This window comes from Eupeodes corollae, chromosome 1, assembly GCF_945859685.1.
Source record: "Eupeodes corollae chromosome 1, idEupCoro1.1, whole genome shotgun sequence".
In the NCBI taxonomy this organism is placed as follows: domain Eukaryota; kingdom Metazoa; phylum Arthropoda; class Insecta; order Diptera; family Syrphidae; genus Eupeodes; species Eupeodes corollae.
In genome coordinates, this window is record NC_079147.1 from 8,543,868 (window position 1) to 8,562,374 (window position 18,507).

General features: G+C 31.3%; 1 protein-coding gene across 5 annotated transcripts in view; it reads right to left on the bottom strand.

Moving 5' to 3' along the window:
• Positions 1–18,507, bottom strand: part of LOC129938513 (ankyrin repeat and fibronectin type-III domain-containing protein 1) — a 187,319-nt gene that overhangs the window by 123,135 nt on the left and 45,677 nt on the right. For all 5 annotated transcript variants that reach the window (XM_056046129.1, XM_056046130.1, XM_056046127.1 and 2 more), the window contains 2 exons: positions 7,972–8,117; positions 7,688–7,901 (listed from right to left, as the gene is read on the bottom strand). In XM_056046129.1, coding sequence (XP_055902104.1) covers positions 7,688–7,901; positions 7,972–8,117 — 360 coding nt within the window. The remainder of the gene's footprint in view (positions 1–7,687; positions 7,902–7,971; positions 8,118–18,507) is intronic.

The window sequence follows — 18,507 nt, forward strand, 5'->3', positions numbered from 1 at the left end:
TATATATTCCATCTATAAACTATTTTATTACCTTCGTTGATAAATCTTTTAAAACAAGAAAGTACTAAACTTTTCCAACACTCGGAGGGTTTTGAAAAAGGTAAAACAACTTAAGTAGAGGATAATTTGTATCAATTTATTTGTTATTTAGTTATTATTTTTATTTTATTATTTATTGAAAACTTATCAAATAATAGGCAGCAATGGTTTTGTTAAAATATCTTTAGTTGTTTTGATGTTTGATATTAAACAGATATTTTACCACTGAACTTTTCCTCCCTCTACATTTCTTATATTGACTTAAGATGTTTTACCATATTGAAAAAAAAATGAAAATAAAAACAGTATAACGATCTAAGAACACCTTAGGATACTTAGTTAATGAAAAGCTGTGAAATATGTGTCGATAAAATCACTTTAGTCAAAAAAACATTAATAAATGTATTAAATACTCCGTTTATCCAGATTTGATTTTATTACTTCCATAGTTTCTGAAAACTACAAAAATAGACTTAAGAACTTTTACCTTTTGAATACAGTTGTAAACATCACTTAATGACCATTTTTTCTATTTTCTCTTAATTATTGCTAAAAAGTGTGAGAAGTTAAATATCCATAAAAATAAAACGACACAATCATAAGTATCTGAAACAAAAATTTTCAGAGTTCACTTTCTAAGCGTTTGGGAATGCATTGCCAAGTAATAGATAAATAATCGGCAAATCTTCAGCAAACTAAAGTCGAAGAAAATATAACGATAATTTGGGGATGAAATTTTTTAATTCGAACTTTTTTGTGATGTATTTCGTACACAATAAATCTTTAACTTTGTTTGTCATTAAAACAATATATTTGCTATTTTGATATTATGTTCATTATTCAATTAATCTGATTCGAGTTCGAGTTGGTGAGAGTTTAGTACAGTAATAATTTTGTCAGCATTAGTCAATATTTACAGCTTTTTTCATAAACTTGAATTTGCCAAAAAAATAAGTATCAAATAGCTCTTAATGTTATTGTTTCTAAGTCTGTAGTTTTATTGAAACGGCAACAAAACCACACAGCTCTAGAAGTCAAGGATATTGGTTCTAATTTCATGTCAAATATTGCCAAGAGCTCCTTGTCGTTGTTCATTCGTTTTGGATTACCAAATAAAAAGGTGACTCCTTTACTAAACTTTAAACTGAAAGTTTAAACGGAACTTAAAACTGAAACCATTTTATTATTTTTGAATCCTTTAAAATTAATTTTGAAAAACCTTTACTTTCGCTTCTTTGAAAGTGTGTAAAATAATCGATTAGAGGTACATAATTCTTAGAACTAGAATATTGAAAGACTGACACTTGGGTAATTTAAAGTCCAGAATTTTGTCTGTTCACATATAAGATCCTAACGGCGTTCATGTTCAAAGTTAATAACCACACGCAACAGCGTTTGTCTAATTTCTTACCTTTTTAAAGATGAGGCAAACTTTATATTTGGGAGGTAAATAAAGCAACATGTGAATAGTCTAACAGCAATCAGCAAATTTTGAGAGTGTAGTGAGTAGTGATTACTAAAATTTCTTGATTTGAATGTGTGGATTTACTCACCACACTGGCGGATATAGACTTTTATTAGGGGGAGTGGGTCACACACTTAACATAGACGAGTTTTTACTCAGCGCTTAAACATTTTCTTTTGTTGATGTGGTTTTTTCGAACTCAATTTTCGGGAGTCTATTATTACTATCGTTATTAGTCTGCTTACTCGTAGATTGGATATAATGCCAGAAAATATTTTGATCTTAAATGATCTCAAGAGATTCTAAGCTTTTATATGAAACGTTCATTTTGCTTTTCAATTAGCCATTAGTTTAACAAAAGTATCACTTTTGCTGTTTCAGGGTATTTATATTCTTAAAATTCGTGTTTTAATCTTAGTTCTAGAACATCTAAAAAGTAGATTTCTTTAATTTAAGTTTTTTTATTCAACAGAAAACCAAATTTAAAAGAAATAAAATGCACGACAGGTTCGCTAAAACTCGCTTATTTCTTGCAAAAGTCTGTATTTCCTATATTTTAAGATTTAAGAATATACCTGCAAACATTTTTTTCTCAAAATTTTCAAAATGTCATTTTATTTCTTAAAAAACCTTAATTAACTTATAATTTTTTTCAAGAATCATTTTATTTTTTAAATTTTTCTTAAAAATATTTTTGGTAAGCACTGAATAAAGTCCTTATAAATATACATTTTACATTTACATTTTGTTCAAAATTTTCACCCCTCTCAGAGATATCGAGCTTTGTATACAAAATATATTTTTTTAAAATACAAAAAAAATACATTTTGGATCACTAATTCGATCATTTGATTATCGATTAGAGCTTGTAGAGAAGATTATTGAAATCGGTCCATTAGTTTTTGACTAAACTTAAACTTCGCTTATGTAGCAATACCAAAATATGTTTTTTTTTTGTAGAAAGAAGCCAAATTAAGAAAAACAAATTTAGAGAAAGTGTTTAAAAAATCTATCGGTTCATTTTGGAAAAAAAAATATTTTCGGTTTTTAACCAAACAATTTATATGGGGATGATGATGTTGTGTGTTATTTGTATTTTGCTAGGCCAAAATTTAAAAATGCATCCCTGACATCGTCTAAGATGCGATTCTAATCAGAAAAAGTTTTCTAATATAGCAAAAAAGTGTTTGGGATCTTATAATGAAAACAGCCTTTGAATTAAAGTGATTGTGGAAAGCAGAAGCCTTCTGCTCAAATCATCAAATTATTATCAAATTGAATAATAGTCAAACATATTATTTTCAAATTGAAAAACAAAATGGACAAATATTTTTGTAATCAGGAATTTTGCTAATATTTTTTTATATCGTTCTTAAATATTATAGGACAAAATTTATTGAATTTTGTGTAGAAAAGTGAATTTAAAAATGCATCTAATTAGAAAAAAGTTTAGAGTAAAACTTCTTGGACACACATTTTTGTGATCACTGCTGAAAAAAAACCTGTCAGATAGTTGAATCAACATCAAGGAATTTTAAATTTAACTCTACTCCTGCTGGAGGGTCTAGGTCTATAAGTTTTGGAGAGAGCAGTACATTCGGGTTTTACGAAAAATGTGATAAACGAGAAGTTTTGACTTGTGTTTATGATTTGCTTTATGGTACTCTAAAACCAACAGCTACATAAATATTTATATTATTAACTTCCCATAGGAAGTATTTGTAATGGGTCCGATTTGTCAAATTGAAAATTTTGATATTTCTCGACGTTTCAAGGTCAATAGAGTCGAAATAAAATATTTTTAGAAAGATGTCTGTGCGTGCGTGTGTACGTATGTACGTTCATACGTCCGTACGTCTGTACGTCCGTACGTTCGCAACGTTTTTTTCGTTGTCCATAGCTCAAGAACCAGAAAAGATATCGACTCCAAATAAATTTTGTTATACAGATAATAAGGCAGAAAGATGAAGAAAGGGCTCTCAAGAAAATTACGTGGGTGGTTTTTTTACCATTGCAGTTTAAAAAAAAGGTGAAAATTTTGGTTAACCCTAAATATTTTACGAACAAAAAACTCTAGAGACTTGAAATTAATTTTATATAATAAATTGTAAGGTGATCTCAAAGAAGTATATTTTTTGAAAAAAATCTATCTAACGGTTTTTTTTTATAAATCAAAAAAACTGAAAAAAAAAATTTGTCACCTCCAAAATTTAACGACTAAAACATAATTTCATCTCCAAAACAATTTTGAGCAACGGAGAACAATGTTTTTGAAATCTGATAAAATTTTGAGAAACATCGAATTGACATTTTTTTTTTATAAAAAATAAAAATCTAAAAAAAACATTACTCAAAGTTGGTAAAAATTGAATATCGATTCAAATATCTCTTCAAAACTTTATAATTTAGGCTTAAAACTTATTTTATCTTATAACAAATATTGTTTTTAATATTCGATAAAATTTTGAAAAAAATCGAATTGACAGTTTTTTTACAAAAAATAAAAACCTAAGAAAAAAAATAATAAAAGTTGGTAAAAATTGATTTTCGACTCAAATATCTTTTCAAAACTTTGAGATATTGCCTTGAATTCACTTTTATCTTTCAAAAACTATTGTTTTCAACGTGCAGTAAGATTTTGAAAAAAATCGAATTGATAGTTTTTTTTACACAAAATTAAAAACCGGAAAAAAATAATAAAAGTTGGTAAAAATTGATTTTCGACTCAAATATCTTTTTAAAAATTGTTGATATTGTCTTTTATCTACTTTTATCTTTCAAAAAATATTGTTGTTAACATTCAGTAAAATTTTGAATAAAATCGAATTGACAGTTTTTTTACAAAAAATTAAAAACCTAACAAAATTTAACAAAAGTTGGTAAAAATTGATTTTCGATACAAATATCTTTTCAAAAATATTGTTTTCAATATTCAATGATTTTTATACAAAAATCCAACAGTCCGTTTTTTCATAAAAAATAAAATCTACAAAAAAAGTACGCAAATTTTGTAAAATTGATACTAGTACATATAGACAAACTTTCAAGCAAGACAAATCGACAGACGGGATGGGAAGTTATCAGTGTGGATCGCATCCCAGCCTCTTTTTTTTCTTTTATTTTTAATTGTGCAGACAGATTTGCGTTAAAAAAACATGCAGACTATAATTTTATAAATGAAAAACTGTATCAATTTTGTTAAGCATTTTATCGATTCAATTTTGTTTATTTTTATTCTCAAGCACTCAAGGCGTTATTAGTACCCTTTATATGTTTATATTTAAACACAGTGCGAGCTTAAGGAAAATAAGGAAGGATTTAAAAGTAGATACCGGTGCACATTGGTCTTAAAGTTCTGAACATCAAAATGGGAGGGAAAAACAGAGTTGGCCAAAGCATTCCAAAATCTCGATGTGCGATTTAAGAAAGAATTTCTATACTTGACAGTACGCCCGAAATTGAGCTCAAGGGTAAACTGATGAGCATTCCTGGAAGTGCGAGTATTACGGCTGAAACATTTGAGGGGTGGAATGCAACTGGCTAATTCGACAGAAAATTGTATGTAAAACTATCGATAACACAACGAAAGGCATGAAACATTGCGGCTGTGTTCTGGCGATGTAAATGTTTCGATTAAAGTTCTGTCACCTATCATTTTTAAAGCCCTTTTTAGGATTCTATATAAGAGATTTAAACTTGTTTTGAAGGCACCTGCCGAGATATGCGATCTACATTCAAGCGTTAGACGGATGCACTTTAATGGCAGGAGACAGCATTGAGTTTTGGAGGTATTAAATTCTGCACTGCTTTTGATTCCCCATTGGACAATGCGTCAAGATCAGAATTTAATGAGCTTATCTGCCGCTTAAGTTCCACATCCGAAGGACAAGGATGTCAATCTAGAAACGAATATGAAAAGCTGAGGGTCCTGTCGTCGGTGAAACAGTTTAATGGATAAGAAGTGACAGACAAGAGATCATTTACGAATAAAAGAAAGAGAGAGTCGGAGATAAAACGGAGCCCTGGGGGAGACCAGCATTTATTTTATGAATTTCAGATTTGAAACCAACTAAAACAACATGTATTGAACGGTAAGAAAGGTAATTTCTAATCCAACAAAGAAAAGATTCATCAATACCAAGATCAATCATTTTCGATAAGAGAGAGAAATATCAAGTGCAATAATCTTACTTTCTATTGCTACGAAAGCCATACTGTCGGTCATTAAGAAGCTTTCGCTCGTCAAGATATTTCTTAAGCTGAAAAATAATCAGCGGTTCCATGACCTTGGGAAGAGGGGACGTAAGTGCAATTAAACGATAGTTTGAGGGGGAGGAGGATTCGTTTTTTTTAAGGACATGCTAGACAAATGCAGTTCCATCCATCCACTTGGGAAGAGATCTGTAGAATAGAACATATGGAAAAGCTTACGCAAGAAGCTCAAGAAGAGGAGGACTCAAGACACATTCCGTTAGCGTCGAATTAACAGGAAACTGTGCTGCAAGCAAATTGGCTTTATCAATCGTGCTTACGTAGTTAGAGTCATTGTGGACGACCGTTGGAACCGAGGATGACGTGGTGTTTCATACGTTTTTTACAAATGACCAGAAATGTTTACTATCTTTAGGACATTGTAGTATTTTTACTTAGTTTCTGATAATGCAAAAATTTGGTTCGTCGAATATGACCATTACAGGTCTTTCTAGCTTGTTTGAACTTATTCCGGTTTTCCTCAGTGGGGTTGGCTTTATAACAACGGAAACTTACATCTCTGAACCTAATAACATCTCATACTCATCTCTGAAAATATCGGACAGCTGTCATTATTCTTAGGGCTTGCAATTTTGTAAGGTTTGAAACATATAAGGTCACAGTATAATAAACGAAATGCGATACAAAATACCAAGTTTGGTTTTAAAATAGGAACAAAAAAGCTAATTTTTAATGAATAGTTATACTTTTAAACAGACAAGGTATGTCCTTAAATGTCTCTTTTAAAGTAAAAATGGCGTAATGAAAAGTTTAAAGTTTCTCAATAAACTCAATAATGAAAATACATGAAGTTTTTTTATAGCAATCTACGCAGGATAACATTCTAAGAAACACAACAAAAGTTCACAAAATCCTGAACTGGAATATTCACTTTAAAACAATAAAACTTATGATACATGATTTTAAAAAAGTTTTAAAGTGCAACCTGTTTAAACTTAAACTGAAGAAATTGAAAAATCCTTTTAAAAGTTAAAGGGCTTTTTAGGAAATTACTTTTTTTTTAAACAACAGGTACGATATAATGAAAACAATCTTCAAATTAATGTTATCTTAATGAAAGTGAACTTTTGACCCTATCTTTTCCAGGCTAGAAATCAAATTGGAGAATCAAATGTGTATATTATTTGTTAATCCCAAAATTAATTTCAAATGTTTGCCCCTAATATATTTTTATAGGTTTTTAAATAAGTTAAATTAATTATCTTTGAAATAAAACAAAATTGTATTAAAAAATTACGACTTTTATCCCCTCATAATCCTGTTACACCATAGTTTACAAAATGTAAGTAACAAATTATGTATTTATAAAAGCTTCGCAAACTTTTTTTAATTGAGAAGAATAAAAAGCAAACAAAAATGCGATTCCTTGTGTTGAGGAAAATTGCTTTTAAAATTTCATTTGAATGCAAACTTACCCACGCATCAGATTGGAAAAGTCACGTTATCTCTATTTCAACGTCCCAACACGGACGCCTAGAATGTAACACCAAGCAATTACTTAACTTTGCATCTTTTTGAATCCATTTTTCTACCCTTTGACTTTCTTTAAACATGTAGAAAACTTTCATATAAAATATTCTTTTTGCAAGTTTTCAATCTCAATGCAAGGGAAGCATTTAAATGGGAATACTTTTAGAAAGTGTGTGCATAGCCTTAAAGGCAAATAAAATAAACCTTAAAAAAGAGTGTAATGCTGACAACTATATGTACAGCACACACACACTCGTATACAAGTTGAAAATATCCTAGGGGATTTTGAGTGAAGACAGAATAGAGTTGGTGTTTCAGGAAAGATATGACATAGCCTTTAGATTTGATAACGATATTCGTAAGGAGTAAGTTATTTCGAGGACTTTTCAAACAAATGTTCTCTTTCATACTTTTTGACGAGTCGTTCTTCTATAAACTTACCTTAAAACCACACTTCCATCTGGTTGGCATTCGAAGTCTTCACAATTATATGAGTAAGGATCTACGTTACTTATTGCTCCCAAGGATATGCCACCCTGTGAACTGCTCGATGATTTTCTTCGATATTCCAAATTACTATCATCACAAACAACTGATCCTCGAGGCTTTGGCAATAAGGACCATCTGTGTGAGCTTGTACTCCCGTGGGCTTTGTCTTAAAGAGTTTTGAGATATTGCAAACAAAATTAGTATGTTTAAGGAATTATTTTTATTAAAATGCTTACCATTTTGTGTTCGATTAGTTTCGGTTTGTGCAGCAATAATTGATATTCCGGGTACAACAATTGCTGGTAAGGTCCTTGATCGAAGTAAGGGTGGAGGTTGTTTGCGACATGTTCGAGTTTGGTTAGCTAAGGCAGCTTGTTGAAGTCTACAATTAAATATATAAAATATTTGTGTTTTAGAAAAATTATTTGTAGATTACAGGTTTTTATAAAATATAAGGCTTCAAGCTTTAAATTTTTTGTATTGAAACACAAAAAACCTTTTTCTGAAATTAGGAGACATTAAAAGAACCAATCGAAATTAATTCAAGTTGAAGCTCTAGATTTGTGTAGGATCGGAAAAAGTAAGCATTGAATTACATAAGAGTTTAGGCAATTTTTATAAAGGATCTTAAGTTTTAAATAGTTAGTGCTTTGGACTGTTATGCAAGAGGTCTTGTGATTGATCTCCGCCTATGCTATCTAGAGTTTTTTTTTCACTGCCTTCTCTTACGAGAAATTGACACATTCTCCAAGAGCAATTCTTGTCATAAAAAGTGCTTTCTCAAATTAGCCGTTCGGATTCTTCGGCTTAAAACTGTAGGTCTCCTCTATTCCTGACAACATTACTCGCACCCAGGAATGATTGAGTCTCAACGGACTGTTGAGCTACCCAGTTTGTATTTGGTTTTAAATAACTTAACCTTATTTTTCTTGCAAAATTGGGAAGCTATAGGTTAAGTCCAATAGGTTATTAGTTTGTTTGATAAATTTTAAAACATTAACTTCAACAGAAATAAAATTATTTATATCCTTTTTTATTCTAGGAAATATTAACATATCTAAAACCTATTTTTAACCTATACTGTTATGATTTTAATTTTGTCTTGTATTGAAAAGTTTATTTAAAAAAGGTTCAAGAGTAATAATTCATTCGAAAATTCAATTCAAAACAAAAACAAAAACCTGCAATCATTCAATCATATTTTATTTATTTAGTTATTTACAGAAAAACTGAAAGTCTATTTTTTATCAAATTATCAAAGGGATTCAAATTGTGAATTTTAATGAAGCATTTTGTTTGAGGTCTATTGATAAAAAGAATCCTTTTCAAATGAATGTAGGTACATACATATATTTTATTGCATATACAAAAATACTTCAAACTTTTAATCTAATTGTTAGGTCCTGGAATTTAGATTTATTATTTTTATTGATTATTTAGAAACTACAAATTCCAAGCACCACAAAAAGTTATGGCAAGTGTTTCCCACATTTTGTTTCCAAGAATTTATTTCTAATTTTATTTGGTGTCAAATCAAAACAAGACTTAATTTGATGACCTTCAAAAAAGTTTTTAGTTCTTAAATTAGATTTTTTTCTTTATTCTTTTATACAGCTCTAACTTTTCTTTTGAATTTAACACCAACAGAGGTGAAATATGGGCATTCAAGTTCAAAAAAATATGTAGAGTAAGTTTATGTAATAGTTTATTTTCAAATTAATTTTATCTAAATTTAAATTATGTATTTTGCCTTTGAATTTAAAGGTTGTTTATTCTACGAAAAGTGCGTATACGCCTCAGTGTGCCTTACTTGGTCCAGTGAATGTAGAAAACAAATGGCTTCCCCGTTGAAATTTATTTCAACATCTTTGAAAATGGTGAATTTATTTGATTATTTATTATAATCTTATGATCATATTATACAAAATTCTGCGGCTTTGGCGGAAATTTAAACCCACATATCGTTGGTTTTTGAGATTATAGAACCACGGCGGCGGGTGGTATTTATGCATTATTTTGTGGTTCGTCTCTAAATGTGAATTTACTATGATAACCCACCATATTATTACCTGATGCATAAGTTTGTTTTTACAATTATCTTTGGTGTTTGGTTTGCTGAGAATGTATTTGAATGTTTAATCAAAGATTGCAAAATAAGCGTTTGGATTTGAAAATTATTTATTTAAATTATGATAACTTTAAGTCCATATTTTTTTTAAAGCTTAGATTAAATAAAAACCGGCATCTTTTTATTTCGTTATAAAAAACTTTTTTGGTGGAGTAGGCTGGATGTTTTGAACTCTACCCGAAAAATTGTATTCCAGTAAAAGCTGATTTTATCCGTATGCCAGGAAATGAGTAAAATATTAAGCTCATCTAATAAACAAAAACAAAAGATTTGAGACGAAACCGAAGACAACATTTGGTTAATATCATTGAATTTGATCTGTACCGTCGATGAGCTAAAAAATGTTTGAAAATTAGTAATGTTTTTAAACTGTTGAAATTTTAGTTGAACTTCTAAAGAGTCTGGTAAAGCTTTTTCATCTTCTCAATCATAATCCGGCAAAATTGTATTTATATTTTGGACATTAAACATAATGTCTTAAACCATTTATTAATTTAAAAAAAAAAAGTGAAATAAAACCTATAGTAATAAAATTATTGGTTTTACTTTAAAGATCGTCTTAATACAAAAGGAAAATACAGCCTAAGAAAAACATACAATTAATGCCGATTGTTTAAGTTATCATATTTATGCCACATATAAAAGCATATAAAAGGGTGAATAAGAAGTTGTTTTTATTTAAAAATGCAGTGAAATTAGTTAAATTGAAGTTATTCCATGAAACAAACATTTCCAATAATAATGGAACTTAACAATTTAAAATGAAAGAACCCGAAGAAAAACCGAAGTAACGCTTTTACTATTAAAAACACCTTAAAACAACAATTCTAAGAGTTGGTACACATTGATTTTCGACAAAGACATCTTAATTAAACCAACTACACTTAAATAAATTTTACGTTACACGAAATATTATTTTAAATTTTAAATGTATTAAAAGTTTTAGAAAAATATAACTGTCAGTTTTTTGTATTATAAAGTTTTCTCAATAACTAATAAACCGATTTTAATAATGGCTTAACATTTTCAAGGATTATACTATATGGGCGCTCAAGCAATTATGAAAGGAGGATAGAAGGGAGAAAGGTTTGAAGTATTGATTCTGGTAAGGCATTCCACTTTCGTGTAGTGCGACTAAAGAAAGAATCTCTGTACTTTACAGTACGACAGAAATTGGGCTTAAGGGTAAATAAACTGATGAGCATTCCTAAAAGAACAAGAAAGAAAAGAACGAGTATTACGGTTCAATAAAAGAAGTCTTGTCCTGGCTTAAAGAAAACGTGAAATCCACAGCTGATATCTGTATTTTCTTATATAGTCAGGCCGCTATTAAATCTCTAGACTTTGTCTCTACAAACTCTATAACAGTCTATAATTGTCGATCATCTCTAATGGAGATGGCACAACAGTTCAATATTCACCTTTGCCGGTTGCCAGGCCATAGAGACATTCCAGTTAACTGCAAGGCAGATGAACTCGCCAGGAGCGGTACAATGCAGCCCATCTAACCACGTTTGGCGTATTCTCAAATGACTTTTGCAGAAGCTGTATGGACGAGGAAGAGGAGGAAACAGTTCTTCACCTTCTCTGTACATACCATGCTCTAGCTAAAAAAGGCAAGAATTACCTAGGAGAACTCTTCTTTAACTATCTAAACGATCTAAATTATATCAGCATAATCAGTCTCTCACATCTCGTAAGGGACACAAACTGGTTCCAATTAGCTTAGGAGGAAGCCTCAAGATTCATGTGGTATCCAAATGGGCCATTAACCTGGCCTAAGTATGTCCTTTTAAATCTTGGACAGCCACTTTGACCTAACCTGGAAGCAGCGATTAAATAATGAGAGATATAAAACCTTACGACGGTGCTCGAGAGATTCAAAAGTTTCAGTAAGACAACGGTCACCTATCATTTTTAGATCTCTTTTTTAAATTCGGTCCAAGAGACTCAATGGGAACTGTACTCAAGTGTTGGACGAATATAGGCTTTATAAATTATAGCCAGATCAGAAGGGGTACAAAACATCTTGCATGGTCGGAGAAAATCTAAACACTTAGCAGCATTTTTGGCGATGTCAAATATGTGATCACTCTATTACAAGTGGTTTGTAATGCACATACCTAATACTGAAAGCTGTTCAGCCTCTTCGATGCAAGTACCAAACATTGAACGTGTCATTGGGGTAGGGTTACCCTTTTGCGATAGTAGACAGCATTGAGTTTTTGAAGCACTAAATTCTACACGATTCTTGATTCCCCATTAAACAATGCTGTCAACAGAATTTAATGATCTCATCAAACGCTGCCGTAGGTAGTCCACATCCAAAGAACAAGGATGCGAATCTAAGAACGAATATGAGAAGCTGAAGGTACTGTTATCAGCGAAACAATTTGGTATGTTAGAAGTTTCAGACAAAAGATCATTTATAAAAATAAGGAAGAACGTCGGAGACAAAACGGACCCCTGGGGCATAACAGTGTTTATATTGTGGATATCAGATTTGAACCCTTCCAATACTACTTGAATTAAGCGGTCCGAAAGGTCATTTATAACCCAACAAAGGAGAGATCCATCAATACTAAAAGCAAGCAATTTCGATAAAAAAGCTTGATGCCAAACTCTAACAAATGCCTGTGAAATATCAAGTGCAATATTAAATATTTTATCCGATACAATGTAAAGATTTGTTTCACTGTTCGGTGAGATGCACCATGAGATCACCAGTGGACCTATTGCTACGAAAACCATACTGCCGGTCAATAAGAAGCTTTCGTTCTTCAAGATTTTTTTTAAGCTGTAAATTAATTAGCGCTTCCATGACCTTGGAAAGAAGGGACGTAAGTGCAAATCAGTCGGTAATTAGAGGGGGAAGAGGATTTGCCCTTTTTAAGGGCAGTCTGAAAAATTGCAGTTTTCCAATTACTCGGGAAGAAACCTGTAGAATAAGACAATTGAAAAAGGTAACGCAGTAATTTTTCCAGCGTTGAAGAACACCTCTTCAAAACAAGGGAGGAAGTACTATCCAGGCCAGCAGATTTGTGTATGTTAAGATCTCTCAGTACTCTTGCAACTGCACGAGTGAGAAAGAAGATTCGTCCTATAGAATCATTTACGCTCTCAAGAACAGGAGGACTCATGACACTTTACGGTAGCGTGGAATTAACAGCAATTTGTGCTGCAAGCAAATTGGCTTTATTAATCGAGCTTTATCAAAGGGAGTGTCATTGTGGACGAGCGTTGGAACTAATGATGACGTGGTGTTGCATACGATTTTTACAAATGATCAGACGTATTCACTACCTTTGGAACATTGCAGTATTTTTTGCCTTAATTTATTTTCATGCAAAAATTTGGTTCATCGAATATGACCGTTGCAGGTTTTTTTTAGCTTGTTTAAACTTATTCCAGTTTACTTCAGTGAAGTCGGATTTGTAAATCCGGTAACTTACATCTTTGATCCTAATAACCTCTTTACAGTTTAAATTAAATTATGAGTTTTCCATGAGTGACCAGTTAAACTTCCTGAAGAATTCATTGAGACCGTCCCAATTGGCTTTCTCAATACAATGGTCTGATGATCCTAGAGGTGATAATACACTGATCGAGTTGGGTCGTCATCTAACTGAGTCAAGTGGTTTAAATCAGCAAAAATCTCGAGATTCCTTCCTTAGGGTGTTGACTTATCAGAATAGCGCAGAAACGAAAAATTGTATAAGTTGAAATCGCCCGTAACATCGATCTCACTGTGCGGAAAATGGGATACAATTCTCTGCATAGAGTCCAGAAATCTGGGTTCCTGTTAAAACTTTTGACAGCAAATTTTCTGGTAAATGTTACCAGTGTTCTGGTAGAAACTATTTTTCTGGTCTTCTGGTAGTTATTACCAGAAAGCTGGGAGTTTAAAAAATAATTTTTGTCTGGTAAATAAAACCAGGAATTTTTCCATAATATTAGATGTGTCCCGTATAATTCCTCTCGCGATTCACTCTTCACTATTTTCGGCATCTATTTAAAATGAAACTTTTTATTTCTTAATTTGGCCTATCTCATAATAAATAGTTCAAGACGGAACCAAAATAATCTGTAAATGGAAAAAGTATTGAATACTATTTTTTGTTTTTCAATTTAAAGTTTTGTACACATTTAAAAGCCGAACCAAAACCACTAACTTTTTGTCCTAATGTTTGGAAAAAATAGCTGTCATTTACAAAGTAACCAATAACCAAGTAAATGACAAATGGTTTAACATACTATAAACTTATATGTCTTCAAGGAAAATAATAATAAAACCTTAAACAATTAGAAAACAAAGGTAAAAAGAGAAATTTATTGTATAATTGAATTTCAAAATTAACTATTGTCGACTTGTAAAAATGTATTATAAAAAAAGAAACAAATTAAAAGGCAAATAGAAAATATTTAATTAATTTTAGATATAGTAAAAACCTTAAAGCTAGAATTTGTTTTAAAATTTTTGTAGGCATCGGAGTGCCAAGAGTAAGCTCAAGCCATGACTGTCATCGAGTAATATAAAAATTAGTGATGAAATTTGTACTCTTAAAGTGATTGGCTCAAAACTTTAAATAACCTGTTGTTAAATGTTTAACAATTTTCTAACAAGCAATTTGCTGAATATTTAAAAATAATAAGGGAGTCCAAAAATTGATAAGGGAGTCCAAAATTTCAAAACTGTATTTTAGTTTTAAAATTTAGTTAATTGTTAATTGGCTTTTATTAAAAAACGAGCATCCAAGAATTTATAAAAAGTGAAAATAAACAAAGTAACTACGCTTAAAGGGACTTATTGATTTTAATCAAAAAACTTAACAGGCTTACGCTCTTCTACAAAAACGTAAGGGGACTTCGTAGCAAGACTACTGACATTTTTCTTAACTCCCAATCATTTCCACACGACGTATTCGTTTTGACAGAAACGTGGCTTAATTCAAGCTTTTCCGACACAGAACTTTTTAGTCAAGAGTTCGAAGTTTACAGAAACGATCGTCATGTTGGTAATGCAAAGGATTAAGGTGGAGGTGTTCTCATAGCGGTAAAAAATACATATTTCTCTTCTTCTGTATCTTTTCCATTTGTATTATCAATTGAACTTGTATGTGTAAAGATAATGGTACAGACTAAGACTTTTTTCATTTTAAACGTTTACATTCCTCCAAAAAGTTTGGAGTCTGTTTATAACGATCTCTCCTTGGCATTAGACTATCTTATAAATTTGTCCAGCTCTGACACCAATATCTTACTTTTAGGTGATTTTAATTTACCACACATTGACTGGATTCCATCCGAAGACGAATCCTGCCTTGAAGCCTCTCCTTCTTCTTCACAAATGGAACTATCTCTTCTCGATAAAGTCCTTCTTACTGACTTACAGCAAACAAGCTGTATTAAAAACTCAAAAAATCGAATTCTCGATTTAGTCTTTTCTTCTGACGCTATTAGTACTCTTGTTCTAGAGTCTAGATCAGGAATTACTAATATTGACAAATATCACCCCCCTTTGGACATTTTTTTTTGACTTAAGTAATCACCTTACTAATCACAGTAATTCTTTTGATTGCTTATATAATTTTGATTTCAGAAGAGCCAATTTCCAGCAGTTGTCTGAAGATTTAACCATTTCTGGAATTGCTGATACACTAGCATTTTCTAACATTGACGAAGCAGTTTCAACTTTTTATAGGATCCTTAATTGTTGTTTTGAAAAAAATGTACCGATAAAGAAATCAAGAAATACAAACTTTAGCCATCCTTGGTACACGAAAGAATTGCGTTTACTGCGTAACAAAAGAAATAAGGCATGGAAAACGTATCTCAAAACTCTGTCTCCAGTCAACTTCTCTTTTTATGTTGAACTCTTTAACCAATTTAAATCTCTTTCTAATTATTTATATGCTTGTTATGTTACTGATATGGGCACCTCTTTGAAAGAGAATCCTAAAAAATTTTGGAATTTTGTAAACTCAAAGAAAAAATCAGATGGCTTTCCAGTTATCTTCAATTACAAGAACCTTTCGTTAGATAAAACTTTTGATATCTGTAACGCTTTCGCGACGAATTGCCGTGAGTCATTTGTTAATAGTCCTCAAGAAGTTGATGAAGTATATTTTCATAATAATCACACTTTTTCGCAAACTAGCTGTAGCCACATACCTGTACTACAGAGTACGGTCCTTGATCTTTTATCTACGTTGAATGATGACTGCTCAGACGGTCCTGATGGTATTCCCCCGATAGTACTAAAAAAGTGTAGTAATGTTTTAGTTGAACCCCTTACGTTTTTATTCAAACTTTCCCTAAAAACAGGCAAATTTCCCAGTATATGGAAGAAGTCATTTCTTACACCAATTTTCAAGAAAGGTAACAAGTCGGATATAAGCAACTACAGGCCCATTGCAAAGCTTTCTTGCATTCCTAAAGTATTTGAACAAGTTGTTTGTGAAAGCGTAGCATATTTTAGTAAAAATATCATTTGCGAACAGCAACATGGTTTTGTGAAAAAAAGATCAACCGTTACTAATCTCCTCACATTCTCAAACATATGTTCAAACGCTTTAGAACAAGGTTATGAAGTTGACTGTGTATACACTGACTTTTCTAAAGCTTTTGACCAACTTAGCCACAGAATTATTTTATTTAAACTTAAGGCTCTTGGGTTTCCCCCATTTTTCTTAGCTTGGATTGAGTCATACCTTAAAAACAGATTCTTCGAGGTAAAATTTAGAAATTGTCATTCTGAACCTTTTGTGGCTCAATCTGGTGTTCCCCAGGGAAGCCATCTTGGCTCTTTTTTGTTCATCCTGTCTATTAACGATGTATCGTCATGTCTACGCTCAAGTGAACTTCTCATTTTTGCTGACGATATGAAGATTTTCAAAATAATAAAGTCCAACCATGATCGTATTCTTTTACAAGCCGACATTGATAGTTTCACATTTTGGAGTGGGAAAAATAGTCTTTTACTCAACCCTTTAAAATGCCAGACTATAACTTTCACTAAAAAACTAATCAGTAACGTATTTGACTACTGTATATCACAGCAAAAACTCTGTCGTGTCTCCACAAGATTCAGGTGTACATTTCTGTTCCAACTTAGAGTTTACACATTACATTAATGTTATTGTTAATAAGGCAAGTTCTATGCTAGGTTTTATAAAACGCTGGGCAAAGGAGTTCAATGATCCCTATGTTACCCTTTCTTTGTATAATTGCCATGTTCGTCCTCATCTTGAATATGCTTCGCAGGTATGGACTCCCTATTACGAAATTCATAGAAAACGTATTGAATCAATTCAACATAATTTCATTCGCTTTGCCCTAAAAGATCTTCCTTGGGAAGATCCCTATGATCAGCCTCCCTATGAACATCGTATTCTACTTCTTCAAATGCAATCTCTCCATCAAAGGCGTGTTAATAATGACTTAGTATTTCCTTATCAACTCGTTAATGGTGAAATTGATGCACCTTATTTGCTATCTTGTGTACATTTGAATTACCGGGGCGGAACTCGTCACCTGCGCACATTTGATTTTATACATATTGACTTCCATAGAACTAACTATGGGAAGAATGAAGCTTTAAGTCGAATGAGCATTTTATATAACTTAAACTGTTCATCGATAGATTTAAATTTAAATAAGGTGGGATTAAAATCATTGTTTAGAACTAGTGCTCCACTATCTGTATGTAATAGTTAAATGCTAATTTTGTTTTGTATTTTGTGCGTGTGTTAGGCTATATTTGTATTATTTTTTACTAACAACTAACACATGCACTTATGATGAGCCTCTGATCGTAGTTTGACGCTTGCTATAAGCTTACTACTTTCTGAAATTCTGAAGTGTAAAAAAAAAAAAAAAAATTCCCAACTGTTGACTGGACCTTTCCATCCACTGCTCTTATTAAAGTAGTGATTATAATTTTAACTTTAGTAAATTGTTAAGAGCTAGTTAGACGTTAAAATCGTTTAAAATTTGACAAATCATTTTTGAAGCTAAGTAAATTGCTAAACATGGGTTAAACATTTTTGTTAATCGTTTAAAATTTTGCAGCGTTAGTTTTAATTCAGGGAATTTTCAATGGCAACACTGATATATCTAGTCCTAAGTAAATAAAGGGATAGTTTATTATAATGTACAATTTTTTGACCTTTCAAAGTACTAAAGTCAAACGATTCGATCTTGTTAATTAGTTGCAAGATAAAATGTATATTTATTTTATTTCTGAGGATTTAAAGGATTTTGATTGTTTCTCATTCCAAACTGAAGTTGAAAGTTGTTTTGATACCAAACTGTGTGTTATTTACAGAAAATTAAATAGAATTTGTAGTGCCAAGAACTGACTGAATTGATTAAGTTTCAGTTAATTGCTTAAAGTTTCTTGAATGGAAAAACTACTTTAGGATACTCAATATTTATTCGTGGCTGATCCAGTATTTCAGTTCTTGTTTGTGGAATAACAATACCAATTTCCCATTTTCTCTGTTCTAATAAACTATACATATTTATTATGAAATGATCAAACATCTCCAAAATGTTTGACCAGTTTATTTGAACTACTTCGTTATGAAACAATAGACATTAAACAAATTTTTGATTACAATAAATATTTTCTCGTTTATGGTAC